At 41.3% G+C, this 27164-nt stretch overlaps 1 protein-coding gene across 10 annotated transcripts in view; it reads left to right on the top strand.

Annotated features, from left to right (window-relative positions):
• The window catches only part of EEA1 (early endosome antigen 1), a 119891-nt gene that overhangs the window by 59642 nt on the left and 33085 nt on the right, over positions 1 to 27164 (top strand). For all 10 annotated transcript variants that reach the window (XM_060195520.1, XM_060195518.1, XM_016188187.2 and 7 more), the window contains 9 exons: positions 1273 to 1428; positions 6817 to 6933; positions 12828 to 13166; positions 14618 to 14767; positions 16853 to 16972; positions 20297 to 20500; positions 23800 to 24000; positions 26249 to 26362; positions 26923 to 27078. In XM_060195520.1, the coding sequence (XP_060051503.1) occupies positions 1273 to 1428; positions 6817 to 6933; positions 12828 to 13166; positions 14618 to 14767; positions 16853 to 16972; positions 20297 to 20500; positions 23800 to 24000; positions 26249 to 26362; positions 26923 to 27078 (1557 nt within the window). The remainder of the gene's footprint in view (positions 1 to 1272; positions 1429 to 6816; positions 6934 to 12827; positions 13167 to 14617; positions 14768 to 16852; positions 16973 to 20296; positions 20501 to 23799; positions 24001 to 26248; positions 26363 to 26922; positions 27079 to 27164) is intronic.

The raw sequence follows: 27164 nt of genomic DNA, 5'->3' as shown, positions 1-27164 counted from the left end.
TTAACAATACAACCCCCACTATGTCCTTCATCATCTTTCATGGACCTGTATTTTCCCCACCCACCCACCCACCCCAGAGTCTTTTACTTTGGTGTAATACTCCAATTTCATTTCAGGTTCGACTTGTGTTTTCTTTTCTAATCTTGTTTTTCAACTTCGGGCTGAGAGTGAGATCATCCCATCAAAACAGAAGGTCTTACAAGCAGAATTTAGAAGCATACCAACAGTTATTGTTGTTATTGATGTCGTTGTTGGATAGGACAGAGAGAAATGGAGAGAGTAGGGGAAGACAGGGAGGGAAAGACGGGGGGGGGGGGGGGGGAGAAAGATACCTGCAGACCTGCTGCTCTGCCCGTGAAGCAACTCCCCTGTAGGTGGGGAGCCGGGGGCTTGAACCAGCATCCTTAAAGCCAGTTCTTAAAGCCAGTCCTTGCGCTTTGAGCCAGGTGTGCTTAACCTGCTGCACTACTGCCAGTACAGCACCTTTCAACATTATCCCAAGCTTAACAACCTTGGGTCTATCCTTGACATTCAGATTTTCAGCAACCCTCACTATACTTTCACATACAAGTTTTCCCCCTTGCTTCTTTTCATACAGTACAGGGCTTCATGCATACAAGGTGTGTGTTCCACAACTGGGCCACTTCTCTGACCTCTCTCTTTCATTTTGTTTCCTAAAATAGAAAATGAAGAAATTTAGCTTTTTTAAGGTTTTATTTTTCTTTCTATTTTCCTCTTTATACCTGTAGGTATACTATGTAAAGCAAGGTAAGATGATTAAAAGACTAAAGATAACTATGAATTTTCAATTTTTTAATCATCTTTATTTGTTGGATAGACAACCAGAAATCAAGAGGGAAGGGGAAGATAGAGATGAAGAGAGACAGAGAGGGCCTAGGAGGTAGCATAATGGTTATGTCAAAAGAGGTAGAGAGACACCTGCAGCCCTGCTACCTGTGCTTCCCCTGCAGGTGGGAACCGGGGCCTCAAGCCCAGGTCCTTGTGCATTGTAACAACATGTGTACTCAGCCAGCTGTGTCAACACCTGGCCCTTGACTTTTCAATTTTTCCTCTTTAGTGGTGGTGCTATTTAGATATCAGAGAGGGAAGACGACTTAAGGAAGTAGGGTGGATGATGCTCGCGTTTGATGTTTGGAGATCAGTTGCTAATATTAAAGATTGTTCTCATTTTAATGACTTTTTAGTCAATCCATTAAAATAGGTATTTTACTTCTTTACTGTAATACTTGATTAAAATGTATTGCTTCACAGCTTCAGAGACCTGGTATAGAAGATGTTGCTGTGCTCAAGAAAGAACTGGTGCAAGTTCAAACACTAATGGACAACATGACCTTGGAGCGTGAGAGAGAATCTGAAAAACTCAAGGATGAGTGTAAGAAATTACAAGCAAACAACGCTAACTCAGAGGTAATGGAGTTCAGTGTGATTGACCTTAACTTGGTTAGTGTCCATTGCTGAGTGAAACCCAAATTCGAAATTTCTCTTAGTGATCTATCACGTAGATAATTTTGTTTCTTTGATTTGTTCTGCTCAATGTTTATGTCTAGTAAATATATATGGTATTGAATATTTTTTATCTCTGCTTTATGAAACTTATCACATAGAGAAAAATTTTGCATACAAGTATTATTCTACGTAATAAAAGTGCTATATGGGAGGGGAGAGAAAGATATATGCAAACTCTAAGATGCATAATACATACACTTGTGTAAGCTGGTCTTTTTTTAAAAAAAAACATAGGGAATTTTTTTCCTATTTTTTTATTGGGGGATTTATGTTTTACAGTCCAAAGTAAATACAATAGTTTGGACATGCATAACATTTCTCAGTTTTCCACATAACAACACAACCCCCACTAGGTCCTTTGCCATCATGTTCCAGGATCTGAACTCTCCCCCCCACCCACCCAGTCTTTTACTTTGGTGCAACAGGGAATATTTTTTACTACTGTTATTTGTAGTTTTTAGTTTACATTATATGGACCTCAATTTTTCATGTTTTTAGTTTAAAAGTTATGGACATTTCAATTTGCATCTTTCAAAATTTATTTATTTATTTTCCCTTTTGTTGCCCTTGTTTTTTATTGTTGTTGTAGTTATTATTGTTGTTGTTATTGATGTCATCGTTGTTAGGACAGAGAGAAATGGAGAGAGGAGGGGAAGACAGAGGGGGAGAGAAAGACAGACACCTGCAGACCTGCTTCACCGCCTGTGAAGTGACTCCCCTGCAGGTGGGGAGCCGGGCTCGAACTGAGATCCTTACACCAGTCCTTGTGCTTCACGCCACATGCGCTGTGTTACCGCCCGACTCCCTCTTTCTGAGTTTTTAAGCTGGTGATCTGAAATCTTTTCCATTATTTATAATTAATGGCTTTTGAATGAGTTGTGGGGTAGAAATATAGATAACCATACTGTCCTTATTTCTTGTGTTTCTGTTTCTTATCTGTGGTGGAATGGTGTTGTTAGGTGTCAGACCTATTCATACATAAGTCTTTGTGATGCTTTGTCCCTGGTGCTGATTTCCTCACATTCATAGTCCCCTAGTTCTTTAAGCTTCAGGGGGTTCATGAATTTACTGAATCCAGTCAGAGTAATCTTAGTATCACCAGAGGGAAACTGAATTAAAACATTTAAGGGAAATTTCTCTGGGTTTCTTGAAAAAATGATCAAATTGACTCCAGGCATATTAGCAGGAGAGTAAAACAGGGTGTCTGCATAGCATTAGTGGTTCAGAGAAGGAAAGTTTCAGATGAGGTTTATGCCTGGCACTAAGGAATGTGAGAGGGGCCGAGGTCTTCAAGGAGAGAGGAGGGCAGGGAAGGTCACATAATGAAGAGACGACCTTCACACGACAAGGTGCTCTGTATTAGATGTTGGCTTTACTTGATATTTTTTAGATAGAAATGCTATTTCTAGTAATATTCCTTACTCTAGTAATATTCCTTATCCCGGATAACATCGTCAGTTTTCATTATCCTAGATAGTTTTAAGTGCTAGTAAGTGTTTGAGATGAGAGGATTTGACCTCACAGATTATACACGTACCAAAGTGGCACATCATGAGTCCTAGCCTCAGGAAACCCCAGGACAGTGTCATCCACATGATGATGATGCAGGAATACCGGAGCCTGGGTGAATTACAGCACTTGTTTTCTGTGATTCAGAGAGAGTTGCTCTGGAATAAATGGATTTCTCAGTATTTTTCAAAGCAAAGAATTTATACTGTCTTGGGAAGTAATCCTTTGTACTTGAGATTCAAAAACAAATGTAACAGGATGACTAAAATTGATTGATAGTAATGACAATTTTAGTATGTGTCTCTTTTCTAGTGCAAGCCTCTTAGCCCTTTTCTGGCTAAGAATTAGTGGATTTGTACATGTAATTGTTATACAAGCAGAATTTGGACAGGAAGTTTATACATTTACTTGCATTTTGGTAAAGCTTTATGGGGAACCTATTTTCAGGTACTTTATAAATTACTCTAATTTTTAAGATTTTTTTAAAATAGATTTTTGTACTTTTGTAGATTAAAAAACCTTCAGTGAGAGGAGATAGCATGATGACAGAGAGACACCTGCAGCCCTGCTTCACCACTTGTGAAGCTTTCCCTCTGCAGGTGGGGACCAGGGACTTGAACCTGAGTCCCTGCACACTGTAACATGCGCGCTTAACCAGGTGCGCCACCAGCCTGCCCTTCATATTTATTGTTATATTTTGCCTTGTATGTTGTAGTGTTTGTACTGTATGCAGCCTAAGCATATTTGAGCTGTGTCTCATGCCGTATCCACATAAAACAGTTACTAACAACTCCATGTCACTTATTAGTTTATATTTGTTCATTTTTGCTTTTATCTACTTGTTATATATATGGTTTGCATTTTTACTTATAATTAAATTATAATCATTAGTTAAGTGTATTGGTAAATTATAGTACTTTATAGTATAACAGAATAATTATTATAGGTTGCTTCTTTACTGAATCTAAAAACTGGCAACAGAAAAAAAAAAAAGTACATCATAAGCCGGACCTCTCACCTTCTGCTCCCCATAAAAATCTTTGGTCAGCGGGTCAGGCGGTAGTGCAGCGGGTTAAGCACACATGGCAAAAAGTGCAAGGACTGGTGTAAGGATCCCGGTTCGAGCCCCTGGCTCCCCACCTGCAGGGGAGTCACTTCACCGGCGGTAAAGCAGGTCTGCAGGTGTCTGTCTTTCTCTCCCCCTCTCTGTCTTCCCCTCCTCTCTCCATGTCTCTCTGTCCTATCCAGCAACGAACAGCATCAACAATAACAATAATAACCACAACAGAGCTACAACAAGGGCAACGAAGGGTGGGGGGGAATGGCCTCCAGGAGCAGTGGATTCATGGTGCAGGCACTGAGCCCCAGCAATAACTCTGGAGGCAAAAAAAAAAAACAACAACAACAAAAACAACAACAACAAAAAACCCCTTTGGTTCATACTCCCAGAGGGAGAAAGAATAGGGAAGCTTCCAAAGGAGGGGATGGGATATGGCACACTGGTGATGGGAATTGTACCCCTGTTATCCCACAGCCTTGCCGATCAATGTTAAATCACTAACAAAATAAGATTTTTTTTTTTAAAAAAAGTACATTATAAGGAATTAAGAAGCCAAAAATTCACTGATTTCTTTGGTATTTCTAATTTTTGGGAAAGACATGCTACACATTTTCAGATGTGTCAAACAAAAGTTCATTATCTCACTGTGTATATGTCTTACGGATTTATTGCTTTTTAGAAGACATAAGTTAAATGACTCATAACATTTGAAAATAATTTTAATAAATCCTGTTTTATAGATAGATCAGAAATTGAGACTTTAAAGGTTTAAAACTGTTCTAAAGTTTAAACTATTGAAAACATCAAAACTATAAGTTATATGGGATGTGGTCTTTAATGCAAAGTATTATTAATTTTTAATTTTTTTATATTTATTTTTCCTTTTGTTGCCCTTGTTTTTGTTGTTTTTGTAGTTATTATTATTGTTGTTATTGATGTTATTGTTAGATAGGACAGAGAGAAATGGAGAGAGGAGGGGAAGACAGAGAGGGGGAGAGAAAGAGAGACACCTGCAGACCTGCTTCACCGCCTGTGAAGTGACTCCCCTGCAGGTGGGGAACCGGGGGCTCAAACCAGGATCCTTGCGCGGGTCCTTGTACTTCGCACCACATGCACTTAACCCGCTGTGCTACCGCCCAACTCCCATGGAAATTATTTTTAAGAACTGGATTTGTACTCTGATTTTAAAAGCTGATTTGTGAGCATATGGGACATGTTATGGTTGTATTTGTACATAGCTATTAAAGAATCTCTTAAAAGCATGTTAATATAAGAGGTCAGATTTGGCAGAATGTTTAGACATTTTTATTGTGTGTTCACGTGTTCATTTTGTCAGCTTGTCTTCCATCTTTCATCCGTCATTTTATTTTTTTTCTGCTTTCTTATGGAGATGCTAAAACTGGAGGTAATGTGCTTTTAGAAGACTTATGTTAATAATGCTTTTAATGTGGCGCTTTCTATTTTGTTTTGACAATTTTTTGTATCTTAAAACAATCTCAGAACTTCAAAGACATGTTCATTTTTGTTTTATTAATTGAGTAAATTTTTAACCATGGTTACAAAAGTCTGTTTACTCAGCAGTAAACTATTAGGAAACTATATGAACTTCTGTTTGGTAACTTCTTTGGATAGGTAATATTCCATTAAAGGTGATTCAGTAAGATCAAATTCTGTGTTGCATTTAACGTGTTTATTTTTCTTTGCTGGTGCTAGGGACTGAACCCAGGGCCACATGAGAAACATGTGTTGTGCCACTGAACTATATCTCTGACCTCCATTTATTTATTTATTTTTTCAAAATTTCTTTATTTATTATGAGAGAGACAGGTAGAAAAAAGCCATACTAGGGAGCCAGGTGGTGACGCACCTGGTTAAGTGCTCACATTATAGGGCACAAGGACCCAGGTTTGAGCCCCTGGGCCCCACCTGCAGGGGAAAGCTTTATGTATGGTAAAGCAGGGCTGCATGTGTCTCTCTGTCTCTTTCACTACCTCCCCCACCATCTCAGTTTCTCTCTGTCTCTATCCAATAATAAAGAAAGAAAGAAACATTGAAAAGAAAAGAAAAGAAAAGACCATACTATAGACATTCAAAGGAGGCCAGGTGGTCGGCACACCCGGTTGAGCACATTGTGACCATGTGCAAGGACCTGGGTTTGAGCTCTCCCCTGCAGGGGGGATGCTTCAAAGCAGTGAAAGTTGGTCTGTAGGCGACTTTCTCCCTCTCTGTCTCTTCCTCCCCTCTCAATCTCTCTCTGTCCTATCAAATGAAGTAGAAAGGAAATGAAGGGGGGGAGGGAGAAAGAGTAAATTGGCAGCTGTGAGCAGTAGATTCGAGCACTGGTACCAACCTCTAGTGATAAGCATGCTGGGGCCAGATTCAGAGAAGGCCTAGCTAGCATTTCCTCTTTAGTTTCTGGAGGACCCATGTCAGAGCCAGTACATTCACGCCTAGTTCAACACTTACTTCAGATATGTGAAGTGGAGTGCCAGCTGTTCATCTGAGACAATATTAAACAAGTTAAGTTGTACGTTTTGGGGAAATGAGAAAAATTCGTCTTTAGTGGCCGTTGCAGTAGGGTGCTAGGGTAAAGAACCAAGTTGACACATCTAAGGGATTTTTCAGGTCAATGGCAACAACGACAAATCTGTGTAACTATGAAACCGTTGGACGCTTTGCTTCCTTTTCATGAGTTTGCTCTGTTGTTGTTATTTTTTCAGGCTACAATAAGCCAGTTAAGAAGTGAGCTTGCCAAGGGGCCCCAGGAAGTTGCTGTGTATGTGCAGGAATTACAAAAACTTAAAAGTTCAATGAATGAGTTGATACAAACAAACGAGGTAAGAGCCTTATTTTATTTTATGTGTTCTTTTACTAGTGACTTAATATTGGTTCACAGAATTATAAGGTAATGGGAACAATTCCACACCATTCCCACCACCTCCTCCAGTGCAAACAGCAGTGGTTCTCCCAAGGTCACAGGTACGGCTTGACTATTATTTCTGTCTAATCAATCAGTCGATCAATCTGTTTTTTTTGCCTATTTTTTTCTAGGGTGCTATCTTCTCTTCCTTTCTAAGTCACACCTACACCTCTTCCCACTCTCCAATGCCCTTCTTTTCCCCTCTTCTCCCTCTGGGTTCTGATGGGATTGGGCTTCAGAGGCTTCTAGTCATCTCCTCTAATACTCCCCCCCTCTGGGAGTATATCCCAGAATCCACTATCTGATGCAGAGGTGGGAGGTCTGGCTTCTGTCATTGCTTCTCCTCTGGACATGGGTGTTGGCAGGTGGATCCACACCCCCAGCCTGTTTCTCTCTTTCCCTAGTGGGGCAGGGCTCTGGAAAGGTGGGGTTCCAGGATACATGGGTGAGGGCCTCTGCTCAGGGAGTTCAAGATGATGTCATAGTAGCATCTGAAACTTCAGTATCTGAAAGGCATGAGGTGGGACTAAATTTTTAATAAACAGAAACCAGAAAGCAATAATAGAGCCTATGAGAATAAGGATTTTAGGGTGATCAGAAGCTAGGAAGTTGACGCTGAGCACATCAGGTTAAGTACACATGGACCCACACCAGTATCCCAGTTCGAGCCCCTGGTTCCCCACCTGTAAGGGGGTCACTTTGCTAGTGATGAAGCAGGTCTGCAGGTGTCTATCTTTCTCTCCTCTTCTCTGTCTTCCCCTCCTCTCTCAGTTTCTCTCTGTCCTATCCAACAACAAAAATGGAAAAGATGGACACCAGGAGTAGTGGATTCGTGGTGTAGGCAGGCACTGAGCCCCAGTGATAACCCTGGAGGAGAAAAAAAGCTAAGAAGTCTGTTTTAGGTATGTTTCCAGGGGCCCATGACTTTAGTAAAAGTAACTGGCTTTTGTAATTACCACATCAACCTGACCCAGGGCCCATGTATATTCATATTTAGCACAAGAGCCTGTATAACCGGGACCATGCGGTGACACACCTGGTTAAGCGCACACATTACAGTGTACAGGACCTGAGTTCAAGCCCTTGGTCCCCACCTGCAGGGGGAAAGCTTCACGAGTGGTAAAGCAGGGCTGCAGAGGTCTCTCTGTCTCTCTCCCTCTCTGTCTCCTCCTTCCCTCTCAATTCCTCTCTGTCTCTATCCAATAATAAATAAATAAATACCAAAAAAAAAAAAAAAAAAAAAAAGCCTGTATAGCCTCTGAGTCGCTGTCAGCCTGAGCTCACAGTCCATGGTCGCAGCTGGGAACATTCTGGGCTGCGCTCACTTCAGGACCCGTCGTCCTCAGGTGGCCGAGCCGGCTGACCAGCCTCCTTAGGAGAGTAGGGCCAGGTCCTGGAGAGCTTATGATGCTGTTCCTGACGGAAGTGATAGTGATGGAGCTGTTCCTGACGGAAGTGATAGTGATGGAGAGAGGGATCCATTAGAGGTCTAGGCTCATTATATTTGTGTGGGAACCCAAGGATTCCCTGACTAGGGAACGAGATGGCCTCATCTTGATTTATTCATGGGATTTACAGGAATGAGAGAACCAGAATATCACTCTGACAGTGTGGTGGTGGGAACTGAGCTTGGGACCTCTTACTTCAAAATCCAGTTTCTTTCTTTCTTGCTTTCTTTTTTAAATTTTATTAGTGATTTAATAATGATCGACAAAGTTGTGGGGTAAGAGGGATACAAGTCCCACCACCAGAGTTCCCTATCCCATCCTCTCCATTGGAAGCTCCCCTATTCTTTATCCCTCTAGAGTATAGACCAGGGGTCTTTATGGGGTGCTGAAGGTGGGAGGTCTGGCTTCTGTAATTTGCTTCTCCTGCTTCTGACTTTCTCTAGTGGGGCAGGGCTCTGGGGAGGTGAGGTTCCAGGACACATTGGTGAGGTCATCTGCCCAGGGAGGTCAGGAAGGCATCCCGGTAGCATTTGCAACTTGGTGGCTGAAAAGCATTAAGATATAAAGCAGAACAAATAATAATCAGGAGCCTAAAGGTAAGAATAGAGTAGATAAGACTTGGTGTTTTCATGTTGGAAGAGACTAGGAAGTCTAGTAGTAGGTCTATTCCAAGGGGCCTTGCAAAGTCTAGTTTCTTAGTGGTGGAGCCCACAGGTGCTGTGAATCAGGCTGGTTAGCCAGCTAGGTTCTGGGGTGGGTAGAGTCCACAATAAATAAATAAATAAGTAAATAAATAAGTAAATAAATGTAATAAAGTCCAATGTCTTATCTGTTGTACTACCTCCTGTTTGCAGCATCTTTCTTTCTTCTTTCCTTCCCTCCTTCCTTCCCTCCTTCCTTCCCTCTTTCCTTCCTCCTTCCTTCCTTCCTTCCTTCCTTCCTTCCTTCCTTCCTTCCTTCCTTCCTTCCTTCCTCTCTTTTATTTATAAAAAGGAAACATTGACAAAACCATAGGATAAGAGGGATACAACTCCACACAATTCCCACCACCAGAACTCCATATCCCATCCCTTCCCCTGATAGCTTTCCTGTTCTTTATCCCTCTGGGAGTATGGACCCAGGGTCATTATGGGGTGTAGAAGGTGGAAGGTCTGGCTTCTGTAATTGCTTTCCTGCTGAATATGGGTGTTGACAGGTCAATCCATACTCCCTGCCTGCCTCTCTTTTTCTCCAGTAGGGTGGGGCTCTGGGGAAGCAGGGCTCCAGGACATATTGGTGGGGCTGTTTGTCCAGGGAAATCTGGTTGGCATCATGCTAGCATCTGGAACCTGGTGGGTGAAAATAGAGTTAACATACAAAGCCAAACAAATTGCTGACCAATCATGGACCTAAAGGCTGGAATAGTGCAGATGAAGAGTTGGGGGCTCTCCATTTTGTAGATAGCTAGTAGGCCTATTTTAGTTATATTCCAAAGGGCCTGTGGCTGTACTAGTTTGTTTTTCTTTTCTTTTCTTTTTTTTTCCTCCTGAGCCTGACATCTGATATGCAGGTGGATCCAAGTTTTTATCTGGGGAGATGATGTCATGGCTGGAAAAGGTACAGAAAGCTGGATCAGGGAAGAGAGTAGCTCCCTAATATAGGAAAGGGGTAAAAATATTGTTGACTGTAAACCCCACCAATTTGATTTGGTCTGGGGAAACAGTAAGCGCAAACCTGCACTGCAGTTTTTTTCTTATTTCATGTTATTTTATGGTGGGAGGATTAATGGTTTACAGTAAATACAGTTGTTGGTACAGTGTACAATTTCTCAGTTTTTTGCAAAGCATTTTCATCCCCAGCCTAGGCCTTTCTCCACCATCATGCACCAGGATTTGAAAGCCTCTTGCACCCCACTTCCCCTTTAATCCACCCCTCCCCTGACCTAGGTCCTCTTCTGCCATCACTTTCCAGGACCTGAGTCCTTTACTTTGGTGCAATACGCCAGACCCAGTCCAAGTTCTGCTTTATGTTTCCCCTTCTATTCTTAGTCTTCAACTTATCTCTGTGAGTGAAATCATGTATCCTTCTCTTTCTGGCTGATCTCACTTAACATGATTCCTTCAAGCTCCATCCAGAATGAGGTAAAGAAAATGAAATAACCATTTTTAATAGCTTAGTAGTATATTTCACTGTGTATAGACCACAACTTGTCCAGCCACTCATCTTGCTGTTGGACACCTGGGTTGCTTCTAGGTTTGGGCTGTCACAAATTGTGTTGCTATGAAAGAAATTAAACACATGTGAAATCTGACACAGCATCTGTGTTTTTGTTGTTTTGTTTTGATTGGAGTACCGCTCAGCTCTGAGTATTGGGAGTATGGGGATAGAACCTGGAACCTCTCATTTGTGAGTCCCGAGTACTACCTTGGACTGCGCTGTCTTTCTTGCCCTTGGCATGCTATTTGTATTCATCTGTTCTTGCTTGTGAGTTATGTTTTAGCTTAGAAATAAATTTTATGTGTGCTTTATTTAGATTGTATCTGTTTAAAGGGCAAAGGCTGTGACTACCCTCTCTTCTTTCTGTATGATCCCACATCCCAACGCGCTGATGTAATGACTTTTCCCGGATTGATTAACCCATCAGGTGCTTATAGTGACTGGCTCTCCTGGCTCGTCTTCTGACAGAATTGAGCCAAAATTCTGATTTGTATATTCTGTGTACATAGGTTGACTTAAAAATCTCTATTACTCATTCTCACAAGACTTCACTAAGACTGTTGTCAACAAGCTAGGCCTCTTTCTTATCGGATAGAAAGTTGTATGGACCGACCAGTCAACGCCCATGTTCAGCGGGGAAGCAATTACAGAAGCCAGACCTTCTACCTTCTGCAACCCTCAACAACGACCCTGGGTCCATGCTCCCAGAGGGATAGAGAATGGGAAAGCTACCATGGGAGGGGGTGGGTTATGGGGATTGGGTGTTGGGAATTGTGTGGAGTTGTACCCCTCCTACCTTATGCTTTTGTTCACTAATCCTTTCTTAAATAAAAAATTAAAAAAAAAATAACAACAATAATAACCACAAGGGCAACAAAAAGGAAAATAAATATGTAAAAAAAAGAATCTGTAGGTTATTACATGCAGAAATAAAGATCCTCTGTTGCCAGATGTATTTAATAAAAAAAAAAAAAAAGAAAGAAAGTTGAATGAACAGACAGTGAGGAACTCACTGCTGGTGAAAATTTATTTAGGGGAAGCTCCTGCCTAGGGGCAGTGGGAGAGTCAGGAACTGTAAAAAATACTGTGGCCTGGGGGCCAGGCTTTGGCGCACCTGGTTAAGTGCATTTAGTACCACACACAGGATCCGGGTTTGAGCCCCCGTTGCCCACCATAAGCAGTGAAGCAGGTCTGCAGGTGTCTTACTTTTCCCTCTCTGTCTACCCCTTCCCTCTCAATTTCTCTCTGTCCTATAGAATAAAATGGAAGAAAAAAAAATAATGTCCTCCCAAGTTCAAGGTTTTTTTCCAAAGACTAGGGCTCCAGAGTGAGAGTCAGGGGAGTTCTATAAATGACTGTTGGGGGTTGTCCCTGCTTTGACTTGCTGGGGGTGAGGATTCAGGTGTTTTTATAAAGCGTCCTCAGTGTGCCACATGTTACATATCAATAGTTCCTTTTTGTTCCTTAGTAATGGGTGTTAAAACCTAGCGAGGTTGTTTGGGAAGTGCTTTGTGCTAAGGAAGTGAGTGCAAGATACAGTTGCTGTGCCTCTAGAGTGTAGGTGGGAGGTTTAGGTTGCTGACTGGGATGCAGTGCATTGCCATTAGCCTGAGTTGAGGGGAAAAGAAGACGTTTTTTCATATTCTCAGGGTGGTAAGGGAATATGGAACCCTAGTTTGATTTATGAAGCTCAGTGCTTGACAGTTGACTAGGTCCGTTGGATCAGGTCTTTGATGGGAGGTGCTCTTTCTTTTCTTTCTTTCTTTCTTTTTCTTTTTCTTTCTTTTACCTTCCTGCATAGCTGGGGCTTCATGCTTGGTGAGGCGTTCATTGCACCAGGTGAGCTGTCTGCCAGTTCTAGCGGGGTGGGGCAGGGAGAGAGGACAGAGAGGGAGGGGCAAAAAGCAGAGAAAAGAGAAAGCACCTTCCCTCCCACCCACCGTGTAGGTGTCTCCTAGTGTTGTCTGTAGTGCTTTCAGGTGGTGCTGGGGCTTACTCAGCAGAGCTTGGGTTCTGCAGGGACGCCATCTCCTGGCCCTTGTCATCCCTTTTATGTTGCAGTTTACTAAAACATTTCGCAGGAGGTGACACCACTCTAAAAATTGTTTGGAAAATTAGAGTAAGTTCATATACTAGAGAAATTAGTTTTTGTTAAATTTCATTGCAGAAATTAAACGAAAAGTTACTGAAAAAAGAACGGGAATATACCCAGTTAGAGGAGAAACATAGCGAAGAATGTGTGAGTAAAAAGAACATGCGGGCAAGCCTTCATCAAAGAGACCTAGACTGCCAGCAGCTGCAGTCAAGAGTATCTGCATCTGAAGCCTCACTGCAGAGGATACAGGCAGAACTGGGTGAAAAGGGAGAAGCTGCTCACAGGCTCAAAGAAGAATTATCTGAAGTAGAGGCCAAGTACCAGCATCTGAAGGCTGAGTTCAAGCAGCTGCAGCAGCAGAGGGAAGAAAAGGAGCAGCATGGGTCACAACTCCAAAGTGAGATCAACCAAGTAAGAGACGGAGCGCGTGTGCACTCACTCACTCACTCCTCCTCTGGCTGTCTGGCCAAGTGCAGCTCACTAAAACATTCTCTTCTTTACAAGGCTCAGACACCACAACCTGTACTGTCTAGCTACGTTCTCTTTATATTTGTTTTTACTGTCTTTCTCCCCTCCCCCCCCTTTTTTTTGCCTCCCGGGTTATTGCTGGGTCTCAGTGCCAGCACTATGAATCCACTGCCTCTGGAGGCCATTTTCTCCATTTCCCCCCCCCTAACTTTTATTAGATAGGACGGAGAGAAATTGAGAGAGGACAGGAAGATAGAGGGAGAGAGGGCCAGGTAGATAGCATAATGGTTATGCAAAGAGACGCTCATGCCTGAGGCTCCAAAGTCCCAGGATCTATCCCCCATACCACCATAAATTAGAGCTGAGTAGTGCTCTGGTTAAAAAAAAGAGGGGGAGAGGGGAGAAAGATAAACACCTACAGTTGGGGAAAGGGGGGCTCAAACCCTGGTCCTTGTACTTGCTAATATGTGCACTTGACTGGGTGTGCCACTTCCCAGTCCCCATTTGCTATTTTATCTTTTATGTTTTTTACCAGAGCACTGCTCAGCTCTGGTTTATGGTCGTATAGGAGAGTGAACCTGGGACTTCATAGCCTCAGGCATGAGAGTCTCTTTGCATAACCATTATGCTGTCTACCTCTGTCCTATTTTCTCTTAACAGGAGAAAGATAATAGTATCTACTTTTATAGCATTGATATGAGGTATGCATGAATGAATCTGTATAAAGCATGATGGTATCTGGCATGTAGGTACCAATAAATATGTATTGTATTAATTGATGTACTTAAAATACTGTTGACCCTTCTTAAAAATTCCCTTTTCTGCTACTAAATTTTCAGAATATAGTTTTTATAAAACTAATATTATAAAATGAGATTTGTTAAAAGAGAATAAATTTGACCTATTTTATAGGTGAATATCAAGTGAGGTTTAATGTAAGTTTTGGCTTTGCTATTAACCTTGTTTGAAATTCCAAGATGAGGTGAAGAAGATGAAGTCACCACTTTTGACAGCTGAGTAGTATTTCATTATATATATAATTTATATATGTAAATTATATATAAATATATAATAAATAAATATATATATATAAATTACATATATATATAATTTTCTTAGCCACCTATCTGATGTTGGACATCTGGGTTGCTTCCAGGTTCTGATAATCACAGACTGCTGCTATTAATGTAGGTATACACAGATCTCAGTTTTAAGTGATTAATCCCAAATTATTAGAATAAAATTCAATTGGAGTTATATTATTTCTTAGGTTCTCTTCCCCCCCATCCTAAAATCAATATATTCATGAAAAATAGGACATTATTTGGACCATAGATGGTGGGATGTGCTTGCCTGGGTTTCCACTTATGCCCATAATTCTTTCTTTTAAAAAGTTACACAGCAAACTTCTGGAGACAGAACGTCAGCTCGGGGAAGCTCATGGTAGACTGAAGGAGCAGAGGCAGCTTTCAAGTGAAAAATTGATGGATAAAGAACAGCAAGTGGCTGACCTCCAACTCAAGCTATCTCGGCTTGAAGAGCAGGTAAGCTGGCACGTCCTGTGAGTACATCTCGTAAATTCATTGACCGATCGGAGACGGCAAATACTGTGGTGCAGCCCTGCGTGTGTGAAGAGCTTTAAGTCCGTGTTTAAATCAGTCAAGTCGTGCCATGCATTTTCCCACTTGTTTAAACTGGTACTTTGTTATGACCGTATCCCCTTAAGTTTTCAAGAAGTCGTGAAGAGAAGACTGCTTTTTCAGCTAGCGGTAGACCTCAGCCAGGCTGCTGACAGAGGGGTTTCCCTCCCAGGAAGAACCCCTCTCTACTGCACAGTGACACGTGAATGATGGCTGAGGGTCACGGACAGCAGTTGGTGCATAGAAACTCTGAGTTTGCAGCGAGGACCTTCACTCTGCGGCGTGTTAAGAATGGCAGCAGGGCAGGCGGCTCAGTGGGACAGTGCAGGACTTGCCTGACTGAGGGCCCAGGTTTGATCCCTAGCACCACATGGAACAGAGGGATCCTCTGATCCCCTCTCTTGCTCTCTCGCCCATAAAATACATAATTATTTTAAGATTAAGTATAAGATTAAAGGTTATCCTAATGATGTGGTTGCCAAGAGTGATAGCGATAACTCAACTAAAGGTTATCATTGTCACATCTTTTTTTTTTTTTTTTTTGCCTGTACCATGAATCCACTGCTCCTAGAGGCTATTTTTTTCCATTGTGTTGCCCTTGTTGTTTTATCACTGTTGTGGCTATTATTATCATTGTTAATGTTGTTGGATAGGACAGAGAGAAATGGAGAGAGGAGGGGAAGACAGAGAGGGGGAGAGAAAGACACCTGCAGACCTGCTTCACCGCTTGTGAAGCAACCCCCCTGCAGGTGGGGAGCCGGGGGTTTGAACCAGGGTCCCCATGCCGGTCCTTGTGCTTCACGCCACGTGAACTTAACCCACTGCGCTGCCGCTGGCCCCCAAGTCACATCTTTTTTTTTTTTTTTTTTCCTCCAGGGTTATTGCTGGGCTCGGTGCCTGCACCATGAATCCACCACTCCTGGAGGCCATTTTTTCCCCCTTTTTTTGTTGCCCTTGTTGTTGTAGCCTCATTGTGATTATTATTATTATTGCCATTGTTGATGTTGTTCGTTGTTGGATAGGACAGAGAGAAATGGAGAGAGGAGGGGAAGACAGAGAGGGAGAGAAAGACAGACACCTGCAGACCTCCTTCACCACCTGTGAAGCGACTCCCTTGCAGGTGGGGAGCTGGGGGCTCGAACTGGGATCCTTACACTGGTCCCTGAGCTTTGTGCCACACCCAAGTCACATCTTCACATCTTTAACAGCATATTTTGAGAGTTAAAATATGTAACTCTGGCAATAGATTTTTTTTTTTTACAACCAAAATCTAAATGTTGTGGTTTATCTTGTCCAGTATGTGATAATGATGATTGTGGTGCATGAAAAAATCTAAGATATTGATATTGTTGGTTTGATCACTGCTGGTAATTCAGACGTGATTAACTCCTCGCTAACGCATCTTAGTGTGTAGAAACCAATAATAAACTGAATGCAAGATAGGGATTGTGCTTCAGTATTAGGGTCAACTCATAGTATAGAATTAGATTTAAATTCTATAAGTAATGAGAAAGTGCGTTTAAAGTTGATCTTACAGCATAGGGATAGATAGCATAATGGTTATGCAAAGAGATTCACATGCCTGAGGCTCCCAAGTCTCAGGTTCAATCCCCGGCACCACCGTAAGCCAGAGCTGAGCAGTGCTGTGGTAAAAACAATAAAAAATAAAGTCGATCTTACATATTGTATGGATTTAAATTTTTGCTCAAATGGGAAGATTCAAAATATACTGCTCTATGCTTATGAATGATTGTCATAATTTGTTTTTTTAAATATTTATTTTATTTTAATGAAAGCGAGACAGAGACTAGAACACTGCTCTGCTCTGGTTTATGATGGGGCTTCTGTTTGAGCCTGAGACCTCAGAGCCGCAGGCGTGAGAGTCCGCTGCATGACCGTTATGCTCTGTCCCCAGGCCCGCTCTGTGTCGTGTGTTTTTATGTTCTTGTGGTAATTGACAGTGCACCTGTTTCTTCTTCTTCTTTTAAGTTGAAGGAAAAAGTGACGAACCTCACGGAATCGCAGCACCAGTTAGATAAAGCAAAGCAGCAGCATCAGGAGCAGCAGGCCCTGCAGCAGAGCACAGCAGCCAGGCTAAGAGAGGCTCAGGTAAAGCTTCCCGGCATCACAAGCTGGCTTCTAAACAGTGACGAGCCGGATCACTACTCTTTGACTTGTCGGCAAAACTAGATAGTGCGAAGGACTTGACTCTGAAGGGAGTTTGGTAATTTCCAATACGGGGGTAGGCAGAGAGAGCGTTTTCGTTTGTAACCAGATTAAAAACATTATGATATTTTGTAATTTATTCTGTATTTACTATGCATTGATATGACTGCTTTATCAGATCTTTTAAGTTTGTAAAGTTAAATTAAATGGAAGCTCTTCAAAATGATTTCATGTGTAATGATCTTATTACTTATTAAAACCCAGAATGAGCTGATACAATTTCCCGAGTTAGTGAGCTGAGTGAATTTTGCATTTGCTACAGTGGAAGTTGTTGATCATGTCTTCCTCCTCAGAGCTTTCATGGGAGCCTTGGCGCGGGTATAGAAAAATGGAAGCAGTCGATCTGTAGAGTGGCTTTGCAGGCTGGAAGAAACTCGATTTTTGTTTGGTTACTGCTAGTGGAAGAAGGTGCCCAAATGTTTGAAATGACTTTAACTCTAGCATTTGTTTACTCACTCTCTAACTAACTCGTTCAGTGTCATTGAGCACTGTGTGTCGTGCAGTGTGGTGAGTGCTGACAGGAAGGAGATGAGTGATAACCGAGCCTGCCTTTGGGAAGGGAGCAGACAGCAGCTCATACACCTTTCTTTCCATTCTGAGTTTGGAGGCTGGCGTGGAAGTCAGAGATAGATTAAGATCAAAAGATTGGATTCATTTATTTGCTCTTTCACATTCAGTCTGTCAACATCAACGTCTTAGTGTTACTCCTAGCCAAGGAAGTGATTTTGTGACTAGAACAGTGAAGCTAGTAATAGAGCAAAAGTGTCATTTCTCATAGAGCTTAGTGATGACGGCAAACAATCGTGAGGAGAGTCAAAACCTTGAGTGCGTTAGATAGTGGTAAACATCATGGAGCTGAGGACAGGGCCAGACTGGAGTCGGAGCTGGTTAGGAATTCCGCTGGATGTGGGAATCAAGTGTTGGATCGGATCGGGTTGCTCAGGAAGGTCTCTCTAAGAAGACAAGACTGAAGGAAGGGGGGGTGTCAGCCAAGTTGCCTTGAGAAGGAGGAGGCCCTGAGGCAGGAGCTTGTCCAAGGAACACCAGCAATTCAGTGAAGAAAGAGTCTGGAGAGTGCCGACCATTCAAAGGACGCATTCATAGAGATCACTGTGGGACAGGACAGAGTCTCATAGGTAACTTTCTTGTATGTACCCCAGAAGTGAATTTCACTCAGTCACATGCAAAGCTAGAAATACCTTTCACCTGATAGGTAAGTTGTTTCTTAGACTGAGAGCAAGGGCCTTAATTGAACTCTGCGTAGTTAACTCTTTCTTTCTTTTTTTTTTTAAAAATATTTATTTAATTTATTTTTTCCCTTTTGTTGCCCTTGTTGTTTTATTGTTGTAGTTATTATTGTTGTTCTCGTTGTTGGATAGGACAGAGAGAAATGGAGAGAGGAGGGGAAGACAGAGAGGAGGAGAGAAAGATAGACACCTGCAGACCTGCTTCACCGCCTGTGAAGCGACTCCCCTGCAGGTGGGGAGCCGGGGTTCGAACCGGGATCCTTATGCCGGTCTTTGTGCTTTGCGCCACCTGCGCTTAGTCCACTGCACTACAGCCCGACTCCCAACTCTTTATTTCAAACTTCTCACTAGCTGTGGAGGGAAAAGGAAAGATCACAAAGAGAACAGACGAATATCTCTTGTCATGGATACTGCGTTTATCACTGGTTAGAGGGATGTAATAAGGATTACAAGAGACCCTTCATGTTAAAATACTGATGGATGTGTACATGAGTTAAAGGTTCAGGAGTTAGGATGATGATATTGTTGAGGCTGTGCTCCTAATTCTTTCTGTATTTTGTATTTCCCAGGAAATTGGCAGAGATTGGGACTGAGAGAAAGACTAAATCAGGTCTCAAGTCATCAGTGAATGAGGTAGGGATTTCTAGATGAGAGCAACACAGAGCAGAGGGTGGAACAAACTAATGGCACACTCCCTAGAGCAGCAGGAAGCTTTTGCCCAAAGGAGAGAATGGAAAAATGGTACTTTCAAAGCAGAAGAGGTTCAACTTCCTCTGCTTGTCCTGTGCAGGGGGCTCTTATCTCAGTGTGAGGGTAGAGGGAGAAGTAGATTTCCATCATCAGTTGGAAATAGAGTGGCCATCCTGGAAAAGAGCTTAGGAATTACACGGTGGTTCCAGAAATGAAAAAGAATATATAGAGAGAAGGTTCATTAGTGACAAAACAGTGGATGAGAGCAGAGAGGTGAGGCTGCCTCTCGTCATTTTGTGACAAGCTTGTTTGCGGATGACTGATTCAATACTGGCACAAGGACCGGGTGTATTTGACTCTGTTTTGGCAAGGCTGCTCATGCGAGCTACTGTTAGCTTTGCTGAGGAGTTGGCTAAGGCCTTGTTTGGGGTAAAGACTGGTTCTCTTAAAGGACTGGGGCAGAGGCAAAGACTACACATCAGTTAGCTCTGAAACAGTGGCTGTGGCTCCGGGTGTGAGCAGTTGCATCTGTTCAGCGTAACAGGAGTGCTCTTGGTGAAGTAAAAGAATGGTAGAAGAGCCCTGTTGGGTCATTAAAGTTGGCCTTCGTGCGAGTACTTATGTCAGGTGGCCGTCATTTATTTTTGTGTTAATTCACCAGTTCCTTAGAGAATATGTGTCTTCACTAAATCAGTGTGTAGAACAAGCAAAAATACCCCCCTTCAGGGAGCATATTTTCTAGTAAGCAGAGCGAGGCAGAGAAACATGAAGAAAAGAAAATAATTTTAGTGTGTTAGGAGATAAGGGTACAGAAAGAAGATATATTCAGCAAAGGGAGTACTGAGAATGGCTGCTGTTTTGCTGAAATGGTGAGGTTATACCTGACTGCAAAGGTGACATGTGAGCAGACACTAGCTGCAGAAGAACAGTGAACGCAAAGGCTCTGAGGTGGGAGTGTGTCTAGTGTGATTAAGTAATAACGAGAGCCCTGTGATGGTCAGTGGATGGATGGTGGCGGTAGTGCTGGATAAGGAAGTGGCTAGTTGAAGGGTTTTTTTTGTTGCTAATTGTACCACAGTATCAACTATATTATTTTTATATTATAAAGCATATTCTGAGTGCTTAATTAAATTTGTCGTGTTAAAATGAAGTAACTTGGAAAAACGTAAGGCTAAGATTTTAAGTTTTAAAAGTTATCAGTCATTTTCTATTTGACAAATGACCTTTAAAGTTCTCTGCTCTTAAGATAGTAGTTTTTAATTCTTTACAGAATGATTTGGAGCAAGTACTGCGTCAAATTGGTGATAAGGACCAGAAGATACAGAACCTGGAAGCCTTATTACAGAAAAGCAAAGAAAATATTTCCTTATTAGAAAAGGAGAGAGAAGACCTTTATGCAAAAATTCAGGCTGGTGAAGGAGAGACTGCCGTTCTTAACCAGCTACAGGAAAAAAACCACATGTTACACGAGCAGGTGCGCTTGGCAAATGCATATGTCTCTCAGATTCGCTTTCATTGCTAAATCTGTGCCTTGTTTAAATGGTTGTCTATATGTTTCAGTACTCTAAAAAATGCTTTTAGCTGGCTGGGCGGCGGTGCACCCGGTTAAGCACACATGGTACTGAGCGCAAGGCTTCAAACAAGCATCCAGTTTGAGTCCCGTCTCTGCACCTGCAGGGAGGACATTTCACGAACGTTCAAGCAGGTCCGCAGGTGTCTCTCTTTCTCTCTCCCTCTCTGTCTCCTCCTCTGCTCTCAATTTCTGTCTCAGTTTTTCCCAATAAAAAAATTGGGAAAAAATATTGGCCGCTGGGAGTAGTGAATTTGTAATGCTGCCTCTGAGCCCCACCGATAACCCTGGAGGCAAAAAAAAAAAAAAAGCTTTTTGACTGACATTATCTCATTAACTTAGAAGTGAGTTGCTGTTGCACTGGAATGAAGCTAACACCAGTCAACAAGGGGAAGCTCAGCTCATGCTCCAGAATATGACTGATCAGTTATCTGACTGCGAGCTAGTGATTCAACGCTGCAGAACACAGGTGTTAGTGCTACTGTGCTCTTGCCTCACGGCATTTTGTGATATTTCGGAAAAGCGTGAATAGCAAAGAATAACAAAATTCAAAATAAATGAAAAGCACCAAATTGTTGCTTTTGTGTGTTTGCAATATATAAACTTAATAGTTACTTGTTTTTAATAACGTATTTCTTTGGCTGATGTATAACTAATAATTTTGATAAATTATTTGTTAAAACAATCAAAGGAAACTTATAGATTAAGATTAATAAATATTATAACTATCTGAATGAGAAGGCATTTAAACATGGGAGCAGAAAGTACTACCGCTTACCCAGTTTTAGAATTAGATCATAACATAATTTTAAACTCCCCAGCCCCCAATTTCAGAGGCATCCAGTTTTTATGAAGACACTTAGGAATGGCTTTAGACCATTCAGAGCGCTGCTTGGTCACATGCAGCTTAGCTGTGGCTGACACGGAGGGCTTGCACTGAGCAGCTGCTGGCCATTATGCAGAATAATGGCTTGTTGTAACTTGTATACAATTTGAGATTCATTTTCCATGCAGACTTTGACCAGCAAAGTCTGTTAGTCTGTCTTCTCCTCCTCCTCCTTCTCCTCTTCCTCTTCCTTCTTTTCTTTCTCCTCCTTCTCCTCTTACTCCTCATTTTACAGTCCATACCGTTGTTATTGAATCACTATGTTGTATACCTGAAACTAATGTCATGTTCTATCCTAGTTATGCCTCAATTTAAGAAAAAGAGTAAGTTAAAATAATTCACATATTTTTGTTTTAGGTTAGTGTGGACTGATCTACTTAGCCCTCCCATCATAATAAGTGCAAACAAATGTGTAAAGTCACTGTTTTCAGATGTTATAAATCTGCAGTGTAAGACTTTGCTCCTTGGCCTGGGGAGACAGCATAATGGTTATGTAAAAAGTCATTCATGCCTGAGGCTCTGAGGTCCTAGGTTCAATCCCCTTCATGACCAATAATGCCAGAGCTAACTAGTACTCTGGTAAAAATGAATAATTAAAATAAAATAGAAAAAACAAAACAAATAAACAAGCAGTCCCCCCCACAGGACCCAACTAAACCACAAGTGTATCACTGCCTGCTGGAATAGAATCACATCTTTGGAAGAATGCAGACACATCACAATCAACAGAAAAATGCGTAGACTTCTGACGAAGCAGAGTATGTTAGTTAGAAGCGGAGGAGTAATTACTGAATAGATGTAGATCCTGAAAGGAGAAGTGTTGGAGATAGTATTAGGAGATACCAGACAAACACATGGATACAACAACTCTAAGGTTTACTTGTAGGTATAGAGGAACCCTATAATAATGTATAGACATGGAAGGAGACTGTAATAATGCAAGTAAACATCCAAGTAGTGAAAAACGACCAAACTGAATTTCTGTTTGCTTATTTATCTAGAGAATGAAGGGAGAGGACCAAAACACTGTCTGTCACGGCATAACGTGATGCCAGGGTTTGCACTGTGGCCTCCGGGGTCTCAGGCATTTAGGCCTGGTGATCTAAAAGACTGAGACATCTCCCCAAACCCCAAATGGAGTTTCTACAGACCAAAAATTCAAATACCAAAAAGAGAAAAAATGTTGGATAGGTTTAATGTTACGTAGTAGGCATTCCCAGTGAACAACAAGGTACGCAATTGAAACTACTCAACATGAACAGAGTAGAAGGCTGGGAATAAATACAGAAGAGCGCCTCACTGACAGTGTGGTATATTAAGCATACAAACAGTGTCAGGAAGGAGTGAGGAGAAGGGGGATACGTTTATAGGAAGTTACTGATGGCAGAGAAGGACCTAGAGGGATTGAGAATGTTTTGCAGATACCTGTCTCAGGGAGGTGAGATGTGCCCGTTAGTCTGTGTGTCATTAGCTGTACTGTTAGCCATTAACCTCCCCCCAGTAAAGTTCTTAAAAAGAAAAGAGTGAATAAAATTTTAATTTAAAGTGTAAGCCCACAAATTCAAGAAGACAACGGGCTCCTGTCAAGGTACACTAAAGAATTATCAGGTGAATTAAGTTTCCTCAGAATTTAAAGACAGGATTGAGTAAGTTGTCAGTTGGGTGGTGGGAATGCTGTGCAAGTAAGAAACAACACATGTGACAACCCCAATCATTACATCATCTCATAAAGTGACTTAAAAGATATTGTAAATCATTACATCATCTCATAAAGTGACTTAAAGATATATATATATACACACACATATATATATATATATATATATATATGCTCTTTCAAGACAGAAAAAGAAAATATTTGCAGCACATATATCTGATTATTAAAAATACCACAGCAATATGTGGAGCTTCTATTATTCAAGTCAGTAATAGTCTGGGACTTGAGATGAGTGGAGGCTGCTGGCTGTAGCACAGAATGAGGACACTTTGGGGTAACTGACGTGGTCTCCTATTAATGGTAATTTCAGTGACTATTTTCACTTCATCAAAGTGAATAATCTGTGGGTAGATTTTATTTCACAAAAGTTTCGGCTCCGTGGAGAAATTAAAAAAATAGCGCTAGGTAGACTGATGCTCTCTCCTCTGATTTAGAGGTGTATTCTCACTTAATTTTGGAAATAACGTAAATAGTTTTTCTTGAGGAAACTCTGAGATACCGTTAGCGTGCTTATGTGCATTCTCGTGGTGCTTATTCACGCGCTTAGTTTTGGTCTTCTGAGTTTGTATCCTTTATAACTAGAGTCTTGCTTGTTGGTAGTTAATCCAGCTAACGGAGAAGCTGAAGAATCAGTCAGAAAGCCATAAGCAAGCCCAGGAGGATCTGCACGACCAGGTGCAAGAACAGAAGACACACCTCCGCGCAGCGCAAGACCACGTCCTTTCCCTGGAAGCCACTGTCAGTGAATTAAATGGTCAGTTAAATGAAAGCAAGGAGAAGGTCTCCCAGCTTGACATACAGGTAATACGGAATTTACCAGGAGGGATTTTTCTTTTCTTTTTTTTTAGTTTAATGATGTACACTAATTATTACTTGGAGGTTCAAATTAGTTTGATTTTTACACCATTCAATTTCCATGTTGAATTGTTTGGGCATTGGTGTCTTTTCTTATTTTAAAAGCTTGAATTTTAAAAAAATATATATTTACATATTTATTTACTCCCTTTTGTTGCCCTTGTTGTTTTATTGTTGTATGCCGGGAGAGCCTGAGGGGGCTTCTTCCCGAGCAAGTGCTCTCTGGGTTGGAGAGAACTCGACTGGAGCCAGCCTAGGCTGCTGCGTGGGAGAGGGATCAGAAACTCCTGGGCTAGCGTCGCAGGAGAGAGACTCTGGAACTCTTGGAGCCGGAAAGCAATTCCAAGTGTTTTTACTCAGAAAAGCAGCTTGTATATATAGTAGCCAAGTAGGGTGGAAACAGGGTGTGACGTAGAGAGGGTGGAGCGAAAACACAGTGGTGGAAATCAGGGTGACTAGGAGAGGGGGCGGAGCAAAAAGACATGGTGAACCAGTGGGGATTAAACCCATGCCCTGGAGGGAGGGCGGTGCTTAGTTAACAGTGGTTTATGTAAATAGATAGACCGCAGCTTTAAGTGGGATCAAACCAATGCCCTGCAGGCATGGCGGTGCTTAGTTAAGCAGGATTAGAGACAGAGGCTTTAAGCCGGGGGAGCTGGCATACTACCCAACTGTTGTAGTTATTATTATTGTTGTTATTGATGTCATCTTCATTGTTAGATAGGATAGAGAGAAATGGAGAGAGGAGGGGATGACAGAGAGGGGGAGAGAAAGACAGACACCTGCAGACCTGCTCCACCACCTGTGAAGCGACTCCCCTGCAGGTGGGGAGCTGGGGGCTCAAACTGGGATTCTTATGCCAGTCCGGTCCTTATGCTTTGCACCATGTGTGCTTAACCGGTTCACTTTTTTTTTTTTTAAAGTATACTTTTGTAAAGTATTGCTATGTATGAATATGTTTTCTGTCAGAGACCACTATAGCAGTCTTGCTCAGTCAACCAGTCAAGAAGTGGGAATTAAGATGTGCTTCTTTCTCTGTTCTGATTATTGGGTTCTTACTCTGTATAAAAGTGGAGAAAGTTACTGAATGCTTTCAGCCTTGATTGTGCTTATTTTAGGAGGATAGTTCCACTAGAAATAAAACAAAATAACTGGTATACTTACTAGGAGTTGGAGAAAGAATAAATGTTTCTATTTTTCTTCTTTTCAACAAGCTAAAAGAATGTCCTATTTACCTTTTTCTTAAGACACTTCAATTTTAAATATGTATTATTATTCTGTTTCCTAATTCGTTGCTTTCCTTCTTAGCTGTGATAAAGGAATCCAAACACTGAAAGGATGGAAGGGTGTTGAGGGCCTGGAGCATGAAGAAGGTGGAAAAGGACTTAGGTTGGGGAAGAGTATGTTTTGCAAAGACATGCCACAGGGAGATGAGAAGTTATATCCCTGTATTAATAACATCAATAAATGCTCTTAACCTGCGGCACTACCGCCCACCTCCCTACGTTGAATTTTTTAATGTGAATTTACAAGCATCACAAGTAAAACCCTTTAAGTGAGAAAATATCAAGAAATGCTGATTCCAGCAGTTTGGCTGTTTTGAATTCTAGGATGCTGACATTCATGTTTATCTCTGGTCTCCTTTGGCATAATTTTTAGTTTATCATCACAGTAATTGAAACGTGCTCCATTGTGAAAAATGCAAAGTGAAACTGCACTTTTTCTTAGCAAGGGGGGACTGTTTTGCTATCAGCTAGGAACATCCTAATTTATCCAAAACATTGGGACTGTTCTCCCCTACGCATCCCTATGTAGAGAATTGTGACATATGCAATTTTTCAATGTCTAAACCTTTTTTAAAAAATGATGTGATACCTGGAAATAATTGCTTTCAATTATTTACATCATTTAAAAAATAGTCAAAATAATTTCATAACAAGATAACATTGCAAATTAAGGAGAAATTAAGAAGTCAATATGAATAAGAAGTCAATAAGAAGTCAAAAAAAAAAAAAAAACAAAAACAAAACTCTAGTGGTGGGAATTGTATGGAATTGTACCCTTTCTTATCCAATAGTCTTGTTAATCATTATTAAATCACTAATTAAAAATTAAATTAAAATGAAATAAAATGTAAATTAAAAAAAAAAAAAAGAAGTCAATATGAAGTGTTGTTTTTTAAATTCCATTACAGATCAAAGCCAAAACTGAATTGTTACTGTCAGCAGAAGCAGCCAAAACTGCTCAGAGAGCAGATCTCCAGAACCATTTGGACACGGCTCAAAATGCACTACAAGATAAGCAGCAGGTGGGAAACCTGGCCCAGTTTCACAGATGCAAAAATGATACCAAGTTTATATTCTCTTGTGGGAGGCTTGCTGCTCAAACTTAATACTGATTATCTGTGGTGGGTTTATTAGTCATTGGTGCTCTGTTCTTTCTGTGAAGCTAGAGATTCCAAATGAGTTCAACAAGTATCATAGATGTATTCACTGCCTTACTTCTTACATGTTTTTAGATGGTATCATGAACATTAGAAATATTTAATTACGGAACCTTTATGTTATAATTAGCCTACTTCATATTGTATTGTGTCTTATGGTTTCCAAAAGAACTCTTTGTAAAAAGACATGGAGAACTTATTAAGCTGTGAGGAGTGCTGAGTATAGTATCTCAGATCACAGAACTTCAGTTCTAGGCCTTTTATGCTGACGGGTAAATATAACTGCAATACATCATTAGTCTCCTCTCCGGTCTTGCTCCAAATAGTTTGTTAAACAAAATTCAAGTTTCAGTTTCTCTTCAACCAAACGTTTGAGCTTTATAATAAACCTTACCAAACTTTCCTACAATTGTCCTTTTCTGTAGGAGTTAAATAAGATTACAGCTCAGTTGGACCAGATCACCGCAAAGTTGCAGGATAAACAAGAGCACTGCAGTCAGCTGGAAAGTCATCTTAAAGAATACAAAGAGAAACATCTTTCTTTAGAGCAGAAAACCGAAGAGCTAGAAGGTCAAGTTAAGGTAGGTATAAAAGAAGTTGATGTGGACTCTGTTTTCCACTGTTGCATCAGTGGAAACTGGGGAACTAGCTGGAAACAAGGCTTTTT

The sequence above is a fragment of the Erinaceus europaeus genome, chromosome 7 (assembly GCF_950295315.1).
Source record: "Erinaceus europaeus chromosome 7, mEriEur2.1, whole genome shotgun sequence".
Lineage (NCBI taxonomy): Eukaryota > Metazoa > Chordata > Mammalia > Eulipotyphla > Erinaceidae > Erinaceus > Erinaceus europaeus.
The sequence above is the reverse complement of the archived record's forward strand: the minus strand, read 5'-3'. Positions and strand labels throughout refer to the sequence as shown.